Below are 14,011 nucleotides of genomic sequence, written 5' to 3'. Positions count from 1 at the left end.
TATTTGAAAAGTTATATTTTGTATTCATATAATTTTAAATTTTATATACACCTATTTGAAAATATAGAGTATAAAATAAATTAAAATGGAAATAAATCAAATAAAAAATAATATATTTCTAATTACAAATTATCTATAACCGGATATAGCTAAATATCAACAAATGTTATCATATTTCTGCATGCAAATGTTAAATAAATCAAAGCGTATTAATAATAGATTAATAATGGAATAGAAGATATTTTTTTTTTTTTACTGAATTTGTGGCATGAATAAACAGAACACGTATCGTCATCTCTCATGCGAACATGCCAACAATGGTTATTGTATGTTTAATTAAGCAATGGTTATTGTTTGTTTAATTTAGAGTTAGGACTAAAAAACATGCCAACAAAAAAAAAAGTTGAGAAGAGATCAGATTAAATGCAAGTTTACGACCCACACGCGCCCACTTTTAAAATTTTATGAAAAACGGCAAATTTCTGCATGGGTTAGTCCACAGATTTGGGGGAGGTGGCGTCGACGCGCTCATGCTGAGAGTGGGTAAAAGACTTGCGTTTTGCAGTTCAATAAATCACGCGCTTCACTTTTGGGCCGACTTTTATATTGTTCAAGTATCCATTGAGATTAGTTTCCATACGATTTTAGGCCTACGTATTTTGGAAAAGCCCAATAAGAGCACAATGTAATGCTTTAATATTCATTAGCGGTGATAGCATTTGCGTACATGAAGCTTAAACTGTTATATTTGCAGAGACTGTTGGATGTTTGACAAAGTCTGAAGCTGAATAAGTCAAGCGTTTATTTAGGAGTTGAATAAGTATTTTCTGTTGCAGTTTGTTTCCGTTTTTATTTCCTGCAATCTCTCTTTCAGTTGTTGTAAGGCTTTTATAAAAGCCATTGTTCTTGTTCTGTTTCAATACACGAATCATTCAGACTATTCTCTTTCATTAAAGCAAGTTTAAGGTTCTGTTTTACTTTAGAGACTTGTGAAATAACCAGCACAATTTGATCATTCGGTACTACTATTACAAGATTTTCACTAACCCTAATTATAGGTAGAACCCTGGATAATACGATTACAGATTCTAATCAGCTCGTAGTATAATGACAGTCGTAAATACCTAACAAGGCTTCTCTGTCACAATATACAAATATTAGCACTCTTTAAACGCTTCCCATGCAACTCTGCAATGCGATTCCATAATAAGAATAGAATGCAACACAATACTTTATCAATCAAAGAGTAATTGCACTAAATAAAATGTCTTGCGAGCCAAGACTTTCATGCGGGTTGAGAAGTCAATAGTTCGTGTATTATGAAGTAATAAAGTGTTAGGGTTAAAATTATTGATCTTTTTAGTAATTTAGAAACCAAAAATTTAATTATAAAAAGATATTATATTTAACTTATTCATTCGTAAAAATATGGAATAACCAAAAAAATTGTGTTCAAACCGGAACCAAACCGATATGTATATGGTTTTTGTATGGTTTCAATATTTATAAATTCGAAAAACCATAAAACCATAAAAATCGAACCGTAACCAAAACGAATTATATATTGTTTCTATATAGTTATAGTTTTAGTAAAACTAAAAAAACCGTAAAACCAAAAAATCTGAATCGAAACCAAACCGAAAATCCGTAAGCCCATCCCTAAACAAAATCTTATTTAAACAAAATGAACCAAAATGTAGAGCTGGATAGAAGTAATGAGAAATAAAATCTTGTTTGCAAAATAGACAAATAAATATTTAATTAGGAAATTGGAAAGTTATATTTTATATTTATATAATTTTAAATTTTATATACACTTATTTGAAAATATATTGAAAGTATAAAATAAATTAAAATGGAAATAAATAAAATGAAAAAATAATATATTTCTATTTACAAACTATGTGCGACCGGATATAGCTAAATATCAACAAATGTTATCATATTTCTGCATGCAAATGTTAAATAAATCTAATCGTATTAATAATAGATTAATAGTGAATAGAAGATAATATATATATTTTTAAATGAATTTGTGGCATGAATAAAAAGAACACGTATCATCATCTCTAAATGTGAACATGCCAACAATGGTTATTGTTTGTTAAATTAAACAATGGTTATTGTTTTTAATTAAGAGTTAAGACTAAAAAGCATGCCAACAAAAAAAAAGTTAAGAAGAGATCAAATTAAATGGTGATTTATTTTAATTATAAAATCCCGATTGAGTATGGTCTATGGAGATTATATTGCAGGTCTCCTTTAAGAATTAAGGAATTATCACAACACAACCAAAATGTCTCTTGTGGATCAAATACTTGGCGATGGAGCAGGTTACATCATTATCAAATACTTATCATTTTTAAATATGAATCCATGCACAATCCTTTCACTTAGTAGAATATGATTAAGACCTGACATTCTTGTAGAGGAAAACAAAATCTATTCAAAGAAGAGACTAACCGGCTTTACCTTACGATTAATAACCAATTGGGAATGTTGTTGTAGTGGCAGATCTATGTCTGTGGAAGGACAAGATAAACTCAGGGATAACACTTGTAATGGCCACACTCTTCTGGTTCCTCTTGGAGTTCATGGAAGCTCGATTAGTTCCGCTTCTCTGCTCAATCTTGTTACTCCTCATGCTCATTCTCTTCCTTTGGGCCAAGTTCGGAGAAGTCTTTTTCACTCGGTACCTACCAAATACACACGTCTTTACAATATAACAGTAGATAGAGCTAGCTCTTACTTAACGTTTCACCAATTATGTGATCTTACACAGGAGACCTCCAACTCCAGAAGAGTTAAATCAACCAGATTCCCCACTTAAAGCCTTGTTTTCAATGATGGAGGGGCATCTCCTCATGCTCTATGAGATTGCATATGGGAAAGACAACAAAACATTTCTAAAGGTGTGAATCTTCACTAGTCGACATCATAACTTTCTAGTTTCCATATACAAGTTTAAAGATTCATTTATATAAAAATTCATGTGGCAGACCATCCTTTATGTGGCCATCATATACAACATTGGGAGCTACATCAGCCTCCTCACAATTTTGTATATATGTAAGACCACATATATATAACTCATGACCTGTTATCGATCTCCTTGTCTTTTTATGTCGTCCTTCTATTTGTTTCTAATAACTATTATTATAACCATGCACATCCTTGCAGGCTTGGTTTGCTCGATGACAATCCCGGTTGTTTACATGCAATTTCAAGAGCTCATTGACAGTTTCATGGGGAAAGTATCAGAAGAGAAGAACAATTTACTTGAAGTATTCAAACAAGTTGTCTCTAAAATTCCTAGGGCCCCCAAGGTGGAGTAGTTCATGACCGGACTGAAAGCCAACCAACCTCTATATGCTATTATCATATTCCTAGTAGTAAAATTCCGTGTAAAAAGTATAGAGCTACATAATCAGATATTCAGATGTATGCAGTTCTTACATTGATTGATTAAGTTTGATTCCTCTTTATTACTGGATTGAAACAAAAAAGTAACACCAAAAAAAATGGTAGTCACATAGGAAAAGACAATATGAAGAAGACTATATATAACATTCAGTATATAGTTGGAGGGAGACTATCAGACAACCCTGACAATAATAACACACTAGAGATTGATCTACAATACACCGTAGATTGATATTTTTGTGAGAAAGTTAAAAAAATTATTTTAATTAATATTATTTATATATAAATAACATAATAAAAAGTATATCACGGACATATATTTTTATCAACAAAAATTAAAATTTTGTTTTAAAGATGATCTATAGTTATATGCTATTATTTTTTTCTATGTATGATACAACTTGGAATAATTTTTATAACTAAAAAATTTGAAGTTTTAATTTATTTTTGTTTTGTTAATATTGTTATTTTTGTTTAGTTTTTAAAATTGTATAATTATATTTTGATTGTTAATTCTAGGATTCCGCCCATAGTATACCATCTCGTATTAATATCAACTCAAACATGTCCCACCATATAACCCCATATCTTGAAATTAAACATTATTTTTTATTTTCTTATAAAGTAATATTTGAAACTTAAAAAAAAGTTTTAATATCGATCCAAACTTTATAATTTTATTTTGATTGTTATATCTAAGATTTCATTTGTAGAATACCGTCTCATATTAATATATTTTTAAGTATTTTTAATATTTAAACTTCTTATAAAGTTCAATATTTAAATCTTCATAAAATTAGAAATATTTAAAATGTTTTATAAAGTCTAACTTTTTAAAAGTCTTAAATTTTTAATATTTAATAAAATTTAAATATTTGTAATCTTTTGAATTTTTAATGATTTTATTTTTTAAAATAAAGAACCGGACTAAACCGAATAACATTTTAATTTTGGATTTCTGATAAATCAAGCTTCCTGCTAATTCGTATTCAAAATTATTTTGATCTTTTTAATAGTATGAATATAATTTATTGCACAATGTTTTAAGCAATATGAGACCTTATACACTTTTTCATCGATTAAGTAATATATGTTTGTTTTAAAAAATTTAAATTACATATGCCGCAATAAATTTAATATTTTATTAACTATATGTATTTTATATAAAAATCAAAATAAATTAGAGATCAGAACAAATAAAAGTGAAAGAAAAATCATACATTTATATATAATGTATATAAAAAGATTTTAGGAAATTAGCAATTAATTGAATATAGTTAAATAAAGATAAAATTTACTTAAAGATATAAATCTAGAACAATAATTGTCTTAAAAAGATTTTGTAGAAAATAAAAGCTAAATACTATTTTAAGATTTTTGTCTCAAAATCTCTCAAAATCCTTACCAAAAAAGTATATGTAGTTGATAAATGCAAGTTTACTTCTTCTTTTTTCCTTGCCTCAAACTAAAACGACCCACACGCGCCCACTTTTAGAATTTTACGAAAAACGGCAAATTTCTGCATGGGTGCCCACAGATTTCGGGGAGGTGGCGTCGACGCGCTCAATCTGAGGGTCGGTAAACGACTTGCGTTTTGCAGTTAAAAAATCACGCGCTTCACTTTTGGGCCGACTTTTATATTTTCCAAGTATCCATTGAGATTAGTTTCCAAACGATTATAGGCCTACATATATTGGAAAAGCCCAATAAGAGCACAATGTAATGCTTTAATATTCATTAGCGCTGATAGCATTTTCGTACATGAAGCTTAAACTGTTATATTTGCAGAGACCTGTGAAATAACCAGCACAATTTGATCATTCGGTACTACTATTACAAGATTTTCACTAACCCTACTTATAGGTAGAGCCCTGGTAATATGATTACAGATTCTAATCAGCTCACATTCATAAATATTTAACAAGGCTTCTCTGTCACAATTCACAAATATTCGCACTCTTTAAACGTTTCCCATGCAACTCTGCAATGCTCTTTCGATGTCATGTGCAAATGCTCATACCATTGATCCGGATTCCATAATAAGAACAGAATGCAACACAATACATATCAAATCAAAAAGTAACTGCACTAAATAAATTGTCTTGCGAGCCAAGACTTTCAAGCGGGTTGAGAAGTCATTAGTTCGTACCACCCCCTTGTTTTTTTCTTATCTCTGTAGAGGATATATCCATCCGGAATATATCTGCTGGAATTGAAATAAACATGTCGATTATTTCCTCTGGAATATCAACATCTTCAAGAACCTGCAGAGGAGCAAGGATAAGGCATTAGGCATACAATCTCATAGACAACTCTCAAAGGGACTAAATTTGTATTGCTCTAGATTCTAGTGCTTAGGTCAAACCTTAAATACACCATCTACATTGCGGCCACCAACAAGGAAAGTGCAACCTGTCCGTTTGCAATCACCAAGTATCTCCAACATCCTTTTGATGCTTCCTTCATAGTACTTTGGCTGCAAGAAATTCAGTTTCTTAATCTTCTTTGATAGTGTGGAACAGGAAGATATAGAGCACTTCAAATGTCTTACTAAGTTTCAGGTCGCTCACCACAACAGGTAGTGTATAAATATAACTGTAAGGAAAAAAAAAAAAAAAAAAGAGGATCAGGGAACGGTTCAGTTTTTACATACATTGACAAGCCTCGCTGCAGTGTCAGCGCCAATTACAAAACTGCTTCCTGGGAAGAGTTCAGCTTTCTTGTAGAAGTATGGCTGATTTGAAACTATTATCGTCTTTCCTGCCAACCGGATACTAAACCAATATCAAATCATGGCACAAGCATATAGACAAAATAAATGCATTGGAAACAATTATAGCTCGACTCTGGATCATAAAACTGATTGGTCTTTCTCTAGTTGGAAACAATTGGATCATAGAGATACCAAAAAAGTGGTGCACAAGATTGAAAAGATAAATAGATAGTGAAAAATAAAGATCCGGCCTACCAACTACTTCAAATTGCTTGACACGATCTTTAATCTGTGCAATTGTAAGCGGTGGTTTGTCGGCATTTATTGCGGATATTTCAAAACATGGGTAGCCGCCCCCACAAACACTGCATCAACAAATCTGCTTGTGAGATTGTTTCTATTTTATTTTCCAGAGAAAAAGAACAGTTATCTGATTTGTTGTTTGGAGATAGTAAAATTGTCAAAATGCCAGAGGCCTCTCCAAAATCCAACAACGGAATCAATTCATACAGTCACAACATGTGGCCACAACGAAAGATATTATCAATTACTACTCTTGCATAATATAGCATATCAGATTTAACTAAGAAACATAGAGACAGCGAAGAGTCAAAAGACACAGAAGACTCAGGTTATACATAATGATTGACATTAACAACGGTTATTCTTTTAAACATGTTCACCCGAAAGAGAAACAGGTACTCGTTATCGTTAAGCAAATACTAGCTTACCTCATAGCAACTTCTAACAGCTTGAGATGACCTTCATGTAATGGGTTAAAAGAGCCAGGTAGTATAATCTTTCTGTCTTCATCAGACCCGTGTGCTTCTGCCACAAAGTTAGAACTACATCATTAGTGGCAACAAATGCCAGATGAAGTTTGAAAAAAAAAATTCTAAAGTTTCATTGGGACAAATGACCAAAATCTTACCCCCAGAAAATGGATAAATCTTACAGCACAAGTGCCCATTTATAAGCTGCTCTAGTTCTTGTTCTTCAGTAAAGTGGGTTTCAGACTCATAAGGCACCTCAGACTCGGTCAAGCCAGAGTCAAGTGTCCCAGAAACTTGGCATGCCTTGGCCATAGCCTAAGATAATGACCAGAAAAGGTTTTAACAACTCAGTCCATGATGAACCTCAGAAAACAATGCGTTTGGAGAATGTGGAAATTTTGGATTAAAACTGGCCTAGAAGAATATATAGTCTAAATAATACAAAATTATGAAAAAGAAATGTCTGCAGGTACTTGTTTGTAATACCAGTAACCAAACTAACTTGTCACTATTCCTAACAAAACTAGAGAAAGGAAAATCAGATAGCAATGGCCTAGGCAGATTAGTACCAGGTTGTAATTAGCTTAGTAACACACCTGGATCAGTGCACAGCTTGACACCTTATCTTCTTCTTCTCGGCTCCGTAAGTTCTAAAGTTTTCCACAATAAGAATAACATACATTGAGTAGTTGATAGAAAAGAGTAAAGCAATATGGGAGAGAGAAGGTTGCAGCAATCACCTTAGTTAGAGTGACTGAAGATTCCAAAATCCGGTCGGATGCTCTCATAGACAAAAAGAACCTATACTCTCGCGCAACAAACAAAAACTATGAGTGACAGAAAGAATAAAGGGCCATGCTAGAGAACTAGCTTATTGTGATAGCTTTCATTTCAAGCAAACAAGTATATTACTATAAAGAGCAGGAAACAAAATTGCATAACCTGTGATCTCCACGCTTAGGACGAGAAGTTACCAATGATCCCGTAAACCCGACACCGAGAACCGGATATCCTATCCACAAGATTAAGGAAGTTACACCAATCCACATTACTATATTCCAGGACTTCTTGCTAACAAAGGATGGTGAAGTGAAGAAAGAGAGCAAGTACCTGGTTTAGAGAGCTTAAGCGCCCGATTGTAGGCTAACAAGGCCATCTCCTTGGCCAATGCTTGGCTACAGTGTTGGCTCGGAACCTAAAAGAGAGCGAACGAAAATCAGCTGATTAATGGAGAGAAGAGAAACATCGATTGCTATAATGAAATTGAGAGGTTTATGAACAAACCCTGCCGAGTAATTGAACCATAGATACTCTCGAATAAGGAACCACGGACTCGAGAAGCGTGTTCGACGCTCCAGGAACCGACATCAACCAACCTAAAGCCTGAAAGAGAATTCAATTTCGATCACTCAAAAGCACAGAGCAATCACATACTTGTGTATATACGAATCAATCATAAAGAGAGAGAGTGAAACCAGAGAGGCACCGCCGCAAAGATAGACGACGGCCTGCGTCGGAGATGAGTGAATGGCTTCGACGACGGTACGGATCGCAGCGTCTCCCATTGTTTCTCTCGGTTTCGTCTCCTCCCATTGCCGTGCCAGCAAAAAGCCAAATTAAGCCCCCCAAAGTTTCCGTAATTTCAATTTATCCCCAACAGTTTCCGTAATAACAATTCATGCCCAAACGTTTCCATAATTACAATTTATGCCCAAAATAATTTTATATTGCACTAAAACCCAAGTTGTTTGATTTACTAGTATGTAGCCTCGGAGTCGTCGCCGTTAGTCCGTGAGGAGAAAATAGGCCCACTCTGGCACACTCTCTCTGGGTTTAGGTTTAGGTTTTTTTGGGGCTCTCTATCCTAAGAAACTAGGAGACATCACACTTCACCAAGTCTACTTATCGACAATTTTATCGTATCACCATAACGACAATAAGGGCCGGACTAATGTTTGTACACATGTCCTCTCCTTTTACCCTTTTAAGGCTTTAGCTAAATCTAAACCACATTTATAATCGTTTATTATATGAATCTTCTTCTTGCGAAAAAACATGTCAAGCTACTATTCTAAGTAAAATAAGAAAGATGAGCTGTGATTTATATGGTAAAGTAAGATATAAAAGAGGTAGTACTAGTACTGTAAAAGCAGACTCGAGGAATAAAGAAAGCAGGAAGAGCGTGGTGGTATCTTGTGGCACCTTTCTTCTCTAGTAAACTCCACTGTTATGTTTGCTCTCTCCCAATCGTAACTAGTTTGTTCAATGCTCATTTGAAACTACACTTGTTACTACTTGTTACTACACTTGCTACACTCTATTAATATGCATCACTTGGTATTTTATGGAGTTTCGTGCTAGAGCAACATCATCTAAGAAATAAAAAATGAATGATACTACTGTAGTAGTAATATATTGACAAGATAGATTAATAGAAAAGGACAAACACTGTAAATGTTACCTACATTGACACTTGACAGATCAATCAAAGGACCCCAATATATTACTTTTCGGAATAAAACAACAATCATGACAAAAGGTATTACAAGATGTAACTATTTGAATAAAGATATCTGCATTTGTAACATTTTGTATATAGGAGAGATTACAAAGATATTGGGTCTGATTGGTAACCAAAAGCTGGACAAGTTTTTTACCTGTTAGCTGAAGCTATTAGCTTTATCGGAATAGTGCAAAACTGTTAGAAGAAGCTGTATAAAAAAGCTGTACAAAAAAGCTAAAAGTAAAACTTTTTGTAACACTTTTAATAAAGTTTTTATGATCGATTCAAAACTGTATAAAGCTTAAGTTTGTTACCATTCAAACCCATTAGATTAGTGGTCAAATTAGCGTATGGATTACTTCGCCATGGCCTTCTCTTTTCTCCAACTTTCACCTCTTTCTTTGGTCATTTCTTTTTTTTTTGTTAATTCTCTTCTCCCAATGCAAAAACAGAGCTCTCTCTCTCTTTCTCTCTACTTTTTGTATTCTTTCTTTCTCCTTTTTCTTCAACGAGAGTATCTTTTTCACTTTACTCTTCACTCCATCAATATCACACTCTTCTTGCTACTATCTCTCTTTGCTTTGTACAAAGCCAACACTCGTCTTTTTGTTCTAATTTGCATCTGATAATGTTGGCCTCGCTGATCATCTTCGTTGCTCTTCTCTGCAATGTGACTGTCATAAGTGGCTTAAACGACGAAGGCTTTGCGCTCTTAACGTTTAAACAAAGCGTTCACGATGATCCTACAGGTTCTCTTAACAATTGGAACTCATCAGACGAGAACGCCTGTTCGTGGAACGGTGTAACTTGCAAAGAACTCAGGGTGGTGTCTCTAAGCATTCCAAGGAAGAATCTTTACGGTTCTCTCCCTTCGTCTCTAGGGTTTCTCTCCAGTCTCCGTCACTTGAATCTCCGGAGCAATAGGTTTTATGGGTCGTTGCCTATTCAGCTTTTCCATCTTCAGGGACTCCAAAGTCTAGTCCTTTACGGCAATTCCTTTGATGGGTCATTGTCGGAAGAGATCGGTAAGCTGAAGCTTCTTCAGACCTTAGATTTGTCACAGAATCTCTTCAACGGGTCGTTACCACTTTCGATTCTGCAATGCAACAGACTTAAAACACTCGATGTCAGCAGAAACAACTTGTCTGGTCCTTTGCCTGATGGGTTTGGCTCAGCGTTCGTCTCTCTGGAGAAACTCGACCTCGCCTTCAACCAATTCAACGGCTCCATCCCCAGCGACATTGGAAACCTCTCCAACCTTCAAGGAACTGCTGATTTCTCTCATAATCACTTCACCGGCTCAATCCCACCTGCCCTTGGAGATCTTCCTGAAAAGGTTTACATTGATCTCACTTTCAATAATCTCTCCGGTCCCATTCCTCAAACCGGTGCTCTTATGAACAGAGGACCAACAGCGTTTATCGGCAACACTGGTCTATGCGGGCCTCCATTGAAGGACCTTTGCCAAGGATATCAACTTGGCCTCAATGCCTCTTACCCTTTTATCCCAAGCAACAACCCACCTGAGGATTCTGATAGTACTAACTCTGAAACCAAACAGAAATCAAGTGGTTTGAGCAAAAGCGCCGTCATTGCCATTGTTCTCTGCGACGTGTTTGGTATCTGCCTTGTGGGTTTGCTTTTCACTTACTGCTACTCAAAGTTCTGCGCTTGTAACCGCGAGAACCAATTCGGAGTCGAGAAAGAATCCAAGAAAAGGGCTTCTGAGTGTCTGTGTTTCCGTAAAGACGAATCCGAAACGCCATCTGAAAACGTGGAGCATTGCGACATTGTTCCCCTCGACGCTCAGGTTGCGTTTAACCTGGAGGAGCTGCTAAAGGCGTCAGCTTTCGTTCTGGGGAAGAGCGGAATCGGAATTGTCTACAAAGTGGTTCTAGAGAACGGGCTCACACTGGCCGTACGGAGATTGGGTGAAGGAGGGTCTCAGAGATTCAAGGAGTTTCAGACAGAAGTTGAAGCCATAGGGAAACTAAAACATCCTAACATTGCTAGTCTTCGAGCTTATTATTGGTCTGTCGATGAAAAGCTTCTCATCTACGACTATGTTTCCAACGGTAACCTCGCAACCGCCCTCCACGGTGAGTCACTCTTTTCTCATTTCAAGATGCATTATTCAGTTACATCATCGTAAATGTGTGTGTGTGTATGTGCAGGAAAGCCGGGGATGATGACCATCGCTCCGTTGACATGGTCTGAACGGTTGAGGATAATGAAAGGGATTGCTACAGGGCTTGTTTATCTGCATGAGTTTAGTCCCAAGAAATACGTCCATGGAGATCTCAAGCCAAGCAACATTCTCATTGGACAGGACATGGAACCTAAGATCTCAGATTTTGGACTAGCACGGTTAGCTAACATCGCTGGAGGATCTTCTCCGACCATACAGTCTAACAGAATCATCCAAACGGATCAACAGCCGCAAGAGAGGCAACAACACCATCACAAGAGCGTATCTTCGGAGTTCACTGCTCACTCTTCTTCTGGATCCTACTATCAAGCACCTGAGACTCTCAAGATGGTAAAACCTTCACAGAAGTGGGATGTTTACTCTTATGGGATCATTTTACTGGAATTGATAGCGGGTAGGTCTCCCGCAGTGGAGGTGGGGACATCGGAAATGGATCTAGTGCGGTGGGTACAGGTATGCATTGAGGAGAAGAAACCATTGTGTGATGTTCTTGATCCTTGTTTGGCTCCTGAGGCAGAGACGGAAGACGAGATTGTTGCTGTTCTTAAGATTGCAATCAGTTGCGTGAATAGCAGTCCAGAGAAAAGGCCTACCATGAGGCACGTTTCTGATACGCTCGACAGATTACCCGTGGCCGGCGATTGAGACATCTAGAGATTGCACATAAAGCTTGTTTTGAAATTTGAAGCTGCAATGTATTTTGAAGCATAAGCCTGATGACACTAATGTGGTTACCGTTTGTTTTGTTTTATTTTGTTCTTTTATTTGTCCCAGTCTTGTTGGTGGTTGGTTATTAAGATGTCCCTCTCTTCATAATCGTATTTATAGCTTAAAGCTTCCATTACATCAGATATTGAACAATAGAACCACAAGTGAGCTAATTTGGATCTTAGATAATCAGTGAACGCCCCAGAAGAAGCTTGGACTTAAAAGCTTAAAAGGGAAGAAGAGCATCGTTTCTTCTTGCGATTCGCATCCGATCCACGCTTTCGACAAACTCCCTACAGGTTTCAGACAAATTACAAAGTGGTTAACTTAAAATGCTTAGTTTTTGTATAGAGAAAATGTAAGAGCTTACTTCCATGGAACATCCCCAACATTCCTCCAAATGCCTTCTCTGTCTCTGTAGACCAAAGAGAACTCAGACTCAGTCTGGAACAACCTCAATCCCGACACGGTCTGCATCCCTGCAGATTCGAATTAATGTGGCAAAACCTTCTGAAACATACTTGTAGCTGGAAGCTTGGGGGTCAGAACACGGCTTACCAAACATATCATTGAGCTGAAGAGCAAGAGTTGCGTAAGCTCCTTGATCAACAAGGCAAACCTTGCGCCCTACCACTAGGCCATCCAGATTTACCTTTACGTAAGCATATTTTCCTCTGCTCTCTCCTTCATTATTGTAATATCCTTGGGCAAGTCTTTGGTGTCCAGTGTCCTCACTCTTCAACTGTGTAATGCTGTTATAGCTGGGCTGCGACCAGTCTATGAGCTCTCCATACCCGTCGAGACCTATCACTTTGATTCACATATAGATATTGAAGGTAGCAAGTTGAGGATTAAGAAAACTAACTAATGATGAGGTGAAAGCACGGCTATTCAGCAAAAAAAAAAAACTCACTTCGCGCCGGTGGGAGGTAAGTTTCATGTTGTATGGTCCTAAGGCTGAGGCCTAGATCGATTACCCCACCACCCTTTTTGGTCTGTGAGTAATATGTATGAAACTTGGAAGAACCTTTGAAGAAGTCTGCAGGTGTGTTTGGGTCCATTGATGCTTTTTTATTTCTAAAGATGCAGAGAAGGGAAAGTGAGATGAGAAAAAGAGAGCTCACTTCTAAAGATTTATAGTATGAGCTGATGCTAAAAGAGTGTCAGAAGAGTTAAAGAAAAAAAGACAGAATTGCAGACATGAAAGAGACATAAGACAAGAAAAACCCATTAAGATCCAGTTGGTTTGAAGCAAGGGATGGGGAGCTGACCACAGAGAGAGATTTGGTTCAGATCTTGTAATCCAACCAGGTCTGCCAATGCTTCTGATGCACAAAGTCACATCTCAACTCTGTGAACACTGCAGAAATATTATCTGGGACTATTGACAACTCGATTCAAAGTGAGGCTCTGTGTTGCTTATGAGAGAATAGTGTAGTGCAAGAGTAAAATATCTTTGAGTCATGTATAGAGAGAGAGATAAAAAGGACTGGGTTTGGTGTTTAGGTAAAGATACAAATGCCTATCTCTTTCAAAAGAGATAGTTGTGTTGCTAAATTGCAAGACAGATCGATTTTGTCACTACCTTTTTCACCCACACCTTGTCTCTTAGAAGTTGTAGGGTTTGTGTGTACTTTTGCAAGACCACACACATGTTTTAATATCTGTACCTATGCTCCCAT

The 14,011-nt window shown here is 36.2% G+C and overlaps 4 protein-coding genes and 1 long non-coding RNA gene across 7 annotated transcripts; 3 read left to right on the top strand and 2 right to left on the bottom strand.

Annotated features, from left to right (window-relative positions):
* Positions 1-2,642: 2,642 nt before the first annotated feature.
* On the top strand, positions 2,643-3,484 carry AT2G01240 (reticulon-like protein B15; the record flags this gene model as incomplete). Its single annotated transcript, NM_001335045.1, has 4 exons — positions 2,643-2,692; positions 2,783-2,912; positions 3,000-3,069; positions 3,181-3,484. The coding sequence occupies 4 exons, from the start codon at positions 2,643-2,645 to the stop codon at positions 3,333-3,335; spliced, it is 405 nt and encodes a 134-aa protein (NP_001318173.1). The 3' UTR covers positions 3,336-3,484.
* A 1,679-nt stretch (positions 3,485-5,163) lies between these two features.
* Positions 5,164-8,752, bottom strand: AT2G01220 (Nucleotidylyl transferase superfamily protein). 2 transcript variants are annotated; one of them, NM_179589.4, is made up of 12 exons: positions 8,385-8,752; positions 8,194-8,292; positions 8,020-8,104; positions 7,852-7,921; positions 7,650-7,710; positions 7,506-7,559; positions 7,068-7,224; positions 6,868-6,964; positions 6,392-6,501; positions 6,077-6,183; positions 5,789-5,899; positions 5,164-5,687 (listed from the first exon to the last, which is right to left on the bottom strand). In NM_179589.4, the coding sequence occupies exons 1-12, from the start codon at positions 8,472-8,474 to the stop codon at positions 5,562-5,564; spliced, it is 1,167 nt and encodes a 388-aa protein (NP_849920.1). In that variant the 5' UTR covers positions 8,475-8,752; the 3' UTR covers positions 5,164-5,561. The 2 variants fall into 2 exon arrangements, with proteins under 2 accessions (NP_849920.1, NP_178231.2); NM_126183.2 differs by having other exon boundaries at positions 5,368-5,687; positions 6,868-6,961; positions 8,385-8,499.
* Positions 8,689-8,893, top strand: AT2G03905. The gene has a single exon (NR_139975.1). It is a non-coding gene; the product is annotated as an other RNA (long non-coding RNA).
* A 901-nt stretch (positions 8,894-9,794) lies between these two features.
* On the top strand, positions 9,795-12,505 carry AT2G01210 (Leucine-rich repeat protein kinase family protein). The gene is made up of 2 exons (NM_126182.4): positions 9,795-11,511; positions 11,587-12,505. Exons 1-2 carry the CDS (start codon positions 10,041-10,043, stop codon positions 12,264-12,266), a joined length of 2,151 nt encoding a protein of 716 aa, NP_178230.1. The 5' UTR covers positions 9,795-10,040; the 3' UTR covers positions 12,267-12,505.
* IAA32 (indole-3-acetic acid inducible 32) lies at positions 11,680-13,806 on the bottom strand. Of its 2 annotated transcripts, NM_201661.2 has the most exons (5): positions 13,601-13,757; positions 13,243-13,406; positions 12,888-13,139; positions 12,700-12,808; positions 11,680-12,622 (listed from the first exon to the last, which is right to left on the bottom strand). In NM_201661.2, exons 2-5 carry the CDS (start codon positions 13,388-13,390, stop codon positions 12,556-12,558), a joined length of 576 nt encoding a protein of 191 aa, NP_973390.1. In that variant the 5' UTR covers positions 13,391-13,406; positions 13,601-13,757; the 3' UTR covers positions 11,680-12,555. The 2 variants fall into 2 exon arrangements, with proteins under 2 accessions (NP_973390.1, NP_001318172.1); NM_001335044.1 differs by having other exon boundaries at positions 12,443-12,622; positions 13,243-13,806.
* Positions 13,807-14,011: the final 205 nt, after the last annotated feature.

The sequence above is a fragment of the Arabidopsis thaliana genome, chromosome 2 (assembly GCF_000001735.4).
Source record: "Arabidopsis thaliana chromosome 2, partial sequence".
Lineage (NCBI taxonomy): Eukaryota > Viridiplantae > Streptophyta > Magnoliopsida > Brassicales > Brassicaceae > Arabidopsis > Arabidopsis thaliana.
The sequence above is the reverse complement of the archived record's forward strand: the minus strand, read 5'-3'. Positions and strand labels throughout refer to the sequence as shown.